At 52.8% G+C, this 6,180-nt stretch overlaps 1 protein-coding gene across 1 annotated transcript; it reads left to right on the top strand.

The window, feature by feature from the left end:
* Positions 1 to 3,902: 3,902 nt before the first annotated feature.
* Positions 3,903 to 5,551, top strand: LOC119282699 (probable pectinesterase 67). Its single transcript, XM_037562827.1, has 4 exons — positions 3,903 to 4,181; positions 4,298 to 4,460; positions 4,562 to 5,016; positions 5,132 to 5,551. The coding sequence occupies exons 1-4, from the start codon at positions 3,922 to 3,924 to the stop codon at positions 5,286 to 5,288; spliced, it is 1,035 nt and encodes a 344-aa protein (XP_037418724.1). The 5' UTR covers positions 3,903 to 3,921; the 3' UTR covers positions 5,289 to 5,551.
* The last annotated feature ends 629 nt before the right edge of the window (positions 5,552 to 6,180 follow it).

Below are 6,180 nucleotides of genomic sequence, written 5' to 3'. Positions count from 1 at the left end.
CAGTGTCCGAAGAACCTCTGCAGCGGGGCCCACCCTTGGGCTCCTTGCCTTTCTTTTTGCTCTTCTTCTCCGGCGCTTGGTAGGGCGCCGGGACCAGCATGTCCTCCAGTTGAGGAGTGGCTGGGTCTTTGGGCAACGGAGCCGGACTCTTAATCCACTCCGACTTCTTGGTCCAGCCCTGTAGAGAGGTGGGATGATAAGATTCGTGTTGATCAAATATATAGACAAGATATGTCTTCGGAAAATTAACACTTACCGGAGTGGTCGGATTCTTGGTGGCAAGACCGACGTCTTTGGTCTCCATGGGACAGCTCTTCTGGGCCTTGAAAAGAAGTTTCCACATTCCCTCGTGTGTCGTGCCGAGGAAGTGCTGCAGAGTCCGCGGCTCGTCCGGATCGAACTCCCACATGGGGGAAGTCCGGCGTTGGTAGGGTAGAATGCGGCGGAAGAGCATGATTTGCGCCACATTGGTGAGATCGGCGTTCTTGCTCAGCACGTTGGTGATGCGCGTTTGCAGCGTCTGCACCTCCGTCTGAGACCCCTAGTCGAGGCCCTTAGCGGTCCACGAAATGAGCCTCATGGGGGGTCCGGATCTGAACTCCGGAATCGCCGCCCACTTGATGTGGCGCGGCTCGGTGATGTAGAATCATTCTTGTTGCCCAAACTTGACGGTCTCGACAAAGGCCCCCTTGGGCCATGTGGCATTGGGTAGCTTGCTTATCATGGCCCCGCCGCAGTCCGTGTGCTGCCCATCAGCCACCTTTGGCTTCACATTGAAGATCTTCAGCCATAAGCCAAAGTGTGGGGGGATGCGGAGTAAAGCCTCACACACGACAATAAACGCCAAGATGTGGAGGAAAGAGTTTGGGGCTAGATCATGGAAATCTAGCTCGTAATGGAACATGAGCCCCTGGACAAAGGGATGGAGTGGAAAACCTAGCCCTCTAAGGAAATGGGGGAGGAAGACGACCCTTTTGTCGGGCTTTGTAGTGGGGATGATCTGACCCTCGGTGGGGAGCCTATGTGCGATGGTTGCGGCTAGGTATCCCGCACTATAGAGATCCTTTATCTCCTTCTCCGTGACGGAGGAGGCCTCCCACTTGCCCTTGGAACTGGATCCTCCCATGGTCGGAGGAGGTGGTAGTGGTAAGGAGGACGAAAACTTTCTTTCGGGCACTAAGAGCTTGGGAGATTGGAAGGCTGAGGAGATTGGAAGGCGTGGGGGAGAGAGGAGAAATCTATTGCCCTCTTATAGGTAGTAAAAATGCCAACCGTCCCCCCACTTATGCCTTGAAACTCGCCTGTTCCCAACGTGGGCATGCGCCGTAAACGGTTGGATTACCCAAATCTTATTGATGAGAAATCCTGTAATAAGTGGGCACGTTCTCTGTTTTCACGAGACGGGCCAAGAGGGCCTGACCTCGAAATACGGAACACAGGGTGTGAAAACGGTTCAAAACGCTGAAGGGTCAAGTCTGACGCTTCGCCAAAAAAGATGTCAATAAAGACATTGTTCCTATTTTTTAATATCCTGCCTTCGCGGCTAAGGGTTGTGTAAATTATGCAAATCCAAATACAGTTCTTTTATGTAGGAAAGCTGATGTATATTGTTCAGGGAACCCGCCTCGCAATGCCGAAGATAATCTGCGCGCCACACGTCATCATTGAACATTGATTCAGGGGCTACTGAGGGAGTCCTGGATTAAGGGGTCCTCGGGCGTCCGGTCTATTGGACATGGGCCAGACTAATGGTCGTCAAGATACAAGGAAGAAGACCACCTCCCTTGTCCGATGGGGACTCCCGTATACGTGGATGGCAAGTTTAGGTGGACGGATATACTATTTCCTTTCTATTAAACCGACTTTGTACAAACCTAAACACCTCAGGTGTCTATATAAACCAGAGGGCTTAGACCGAAGGCGGGATCTTAACATTACTAGGCTAGCCGAGCTAGGGTTTAGCCATTACGATGTCGTGGTAGATCAACTCTTATAACCCCTATACCCTTCGAATATAATCAAGCAGGAGTAGGGTTTTACCTCCATTAAGGGGGGCAGACCTGGGTAAACAATGTGTCCCTTGTCCATTGTTACCATCGATTCTTAGACGCACAGCTTGGACCCCCTACCCGAGATCAGCCGGTTTTGACACCGACAGTGACCTTGAGCCGACCATGCGCGTAGTACTCGCCCTGCACCAACCCACCATGCGTCCTTGGCCTCCCCTTCGTAGATGGCCGCCAGGACGCCGATGGCGCACTCGTGGCCGCGGTCAGACATGCCCTCCATGGCACACGCCCGCACGGGCATGGCCAGGGCCTCCCTGCGCACCGCCGAGGCGTCGCCGGCTGCCGTGCACAGCAATTCCGGCGCCACCAGCGCGTACTCCTCCGTGGACACCGGAGCATTCCTTCCTGCGCCGCACATGGTCGCTAGGGAGAAGCGTGCTGCTCTTCATGATGGCCTGATCCGCTGCACATGGACGCTAGAGCCGAGCAAAAATGGCACGGCCGACGGCTTCTCAGGAACGGGTCCGACAAAGGGAGGCAGGGATCTGGTGGTCGATTAAGAGGGGAAAGAGGCGGCCGACGGGATCCGAAGACCGGAGGCAGTAGTGGGGACGCACCACAACGGCTGCCTCGCTGGATCGGGCGACGGGGCGGAGAGCAAGGGAAGTTAGCCCTCTGGCCTCCACTACCCAGCGGTGGCGTACGGTGAAAGAGAGAGATTAGGAGGAAGAAGAAAAAAGATGGGAGGCTGACAGGTTGGACCCATGTCCAGCTTGGCATATTTGTCACGTATGCATGCCAATTCAGCCTGACTGGTGCACCCAACCTGTCAGGTTCACTGTTTATGTGAGCTCAGTCGACTATTAGTGCTCTGTGTTATTGGTTAGGTGCAGAGTTGGTGGTTTTTTGTGCCCTGGCTCAAATGTGGTATTAAGTTGTTACCCTAGCCCCAACTGTGGTGGTTTTGGGTAAATAACTCAGCGCAATTTGTGGGACTCACCATCAGTTCCAATGCTTCCATGATCTGGAACATGTGGGCTCCTCCAAAATGCAAGTTCTTTGCTTGGTTAGTTCTCCAGAACCGAGTCTGGACGGCCGATCATTTGTCTCGACGGGGATGGCCCAATTGCAACCTTTGCCTCCTTTGCAAGCAAGTTCAAGAGTCTGCTGCCCACCTGCTATTTCAGTGTAGATTCACGAATAGAGTTTGGAACGAGATTACCGTTTGGCTGGGAATCCACAATTTCTCACCAATGACTTGGCAAAATGAAGTTTCGGTTCGAACTTGGTGGCAAAAGGCGGTGAGCAACACGGATCATAACAGAAAGGCTCTTGCCTCCGTTATGATGCTTGTCTCATGGGAGATATGGAAGGAATGAAATGCCAGAATTTTTCGCAACGCTGCGGCTCCGGCCACAGTTGTCGTCATGAGAATTAAAGAGGAGGCCCATCTTTGGACTTTGGCTGGGGCCAAGCATTTGAGTACTCTTATGTTACGAGAGTAGTCTTTTCTTGTGGCCGCGTTGCGGCGTATGTCTAAACCTCCGCTCTTAATTAATGAAAATGACAAGTCTTTTGCCTGGTTTCAAAAACAAAAAAATTACCCTCACACCTCTTTGACATACTGTGTGTTGGTCTCGGGTAAGTTAAACCAGAATACCGCAATGCCACACGTTACAAAATTAGACCACACCAGACAATCCATCGAGTGAAGATAAATTTTCATTGGCAGCTTTAAGCATGCATGGCAAACCATGAAGATGCCCCCGCCTTGCCCTCCTAGCCTTCGCATGTTCACCAGTAGCGAGTGGACATAAACGAGCACCGTGTTCTTAGCAACCCCACTTCCCCGGCAATGTCCTGGGGCGCAGCGAGCTATTCTCGCAGAACACACCCACGCACGCGCGCCCCCATGATGGCCCAGCCTAGCCTCCTCCTCCTCCTCGCCGCAGCGGCGGTCCTCTTGCTGTCACTCTGCGACGCACACAACAAGCTCGCCAAGAAGAGCGATGATGTTGTCAACGGGCCCCTCCTCACCTCTAAGCTCGGCGCCAAGCGCACGCTGATCGTCGGCCCCAACGACGAGTTCAAGACCATCCAGTCCGCCATCGATGCAGTGCCGGACGGCAACTCTGAGTGGGTTGTCGTCCATCTCCGCGCCGGCGTCTACGCGTACGTATGCACGCACAATTATTTGTTCATGTGGACGCAGCGCAATTAGAAGAAGGCATGTGTGTGTTGGGTGTGGGTGGGTTTTCACAAATGCGCGTGTTATCGTATGATTGCAGGGAGAAAGTCGTGATTCCCGAGACGAAGCCGTTCATCTTCGTGAGGGGGAACGGCAAGGGCCGGACGTCCATCTCCTACGAGTCCGCCTCCCCGCACAACACCGAGTCTGCCACGTTCGCCGTGCACGCGGACAATGTCATCGTCTTTGGCATTAGCTTCAGGGTGCGCTCCTAGTTGCTTTCCTCTTCTTTCTCTTCCTACTCTCGAATTGCGAGTGTGTGTAAAACTTCGTCCAAAGAACTTATTTTCATAGATGTGCACAGAACGCGGCGCGCGCGGGGCTGCCGAACAACCCGGAGATCCGCACGGTGGCCACCATGGTCAGTGGCGACAAGGTGGCCTTCTACCATTGCGCCTTCTACAGTCCCCACCACACCCTCTTCGATAGCGTTGGCCGCCACTACTACGAGAGCTGCTACATCCAGGGCAACATCGACTTCATCTTTGGCGGCGGCCAGTCCATATTCCAGTGCGCGGAGATCTTCGTGAAGCCCGACCGGCGGACACCGATCCTGGGGTCCATCACCGCGCAAGACCGCAAGGAGGAGAGCGACAGCAGCGGCTTCGTTTTCCTCAAGGGGAAGGTGTACGGTGTCGGGGAGGTGTACCTAGGCCGCGCCAACGAGGCCTACTCGCGCGTCGTCTTCGCCGACACCTACCTCTCCAAGACTGTCAACCCTGCCGGCTGGACCAACTACAACTTCTCTGGCAGCACCGAGTACGTTACAAACGCACAAACAAATTCAAACAACGATCAAGCATCCGACCGATGAATTAACTGCAAATCTTGAAATGATCAATAATATATGTCTGTGCTTGCTTTGATTTTGCAGACACGTGATGCTCGGGGAGTTCAACTGCACGGGGCCGGGGGCCGACAGATCGCAGCGTGTGCCATGGTCGCGACAGTTAGACCAGGCGGAGGCAGCCAAGTTCCTCACCGTCGACTTCATCAACGGCAAGGATTGGCTCCCAGCGTTCTACTACTGATCATCAGACTCAAAGAACATTAAGTGCTTACTTGTTGCTTGCTTGCTACTCCGTCTTGTAATGTTCATGTGTTACGAATGTCCAAAATCTGACTGAGGCTATATGATTGATCTCTGTAGATGTAATTTTCTTATTCGTAATACCTAGGTGTGCATGTTAATCTACATGTTAGTTAGTGAAGTAAGTGTAATGAGGCACCTTATCGAAAGTGTGCGTGACACTGTCACCTGTATCATCGCTTAGTTTGGAATTTGTCATATTAATCTAATGAATTTCATGGAGCCACACCCACGCATACTCAGATGGTCCAAGGACGGCTGCCAACATGGAATATCAGGTGCGATCATGCGGTGAGTACGTCGGTCTCCTTGCCCTTGTTTGGTTTGTGCGAACTCTCATTCTTACTAACTAACTAATAAGATGACAAAAATCTTTTGTCCATTTCAAAAATGAATTATCTGCACCACCGTACTGTATTAACATAGCAAACAAATATTGTGTATTGACACACGGTCTGGCTAATCGACTTTAGTGAGTTGGATCTTGTTGTTCGGCTGAGTCCTCCCCATGCCCATAAAAAACTTGACTAGTAGGTGGATAGAAGCATCACCATCTTTGTATATGATTTCGTTAAAGCCTGAGGTATTTGCACTTGAAATCCATGAGGTCCAGTGACTTATGGAAAACGTTTCGTTAGGGCTTGAGGGTCCTGGCGATTTGGGGGCGACGCCCCAGCCGCTGCCGCCGCCAGGCTTCAACCTGGCCGCCGTTGGTGATATATCCGTGTGCGTGCTTCGGCCGCATGACGGAACCGTTGCGGCCTTGTCCGCCTGTCCACCGCTGGGCTCCCAGGGCCGTAGCGGTCCCGCTGTTGTTCGATCTGGAAAGGCCA

Source organism: Triticum dicoccoides, chromosome 3B (genome assembly GCF_002162155.2).
Source record: "Triticum dicoccoides isolate Atlit2015 ecotype Zavitan chromosome 3B, WEW_v2.0, whole genome shotgun sequence".
Lineage (NCBI taxonomy): Eukaryota > Viridiplantae > Streptophyta > Magnoliopsida > Poales > Poaceae > Triticum > Triticum dicoccoides.
Note: the sequence above shows the minus strand (reverse complement) of the source record. Positions and strands in the feature narration are given on the sequence as shown.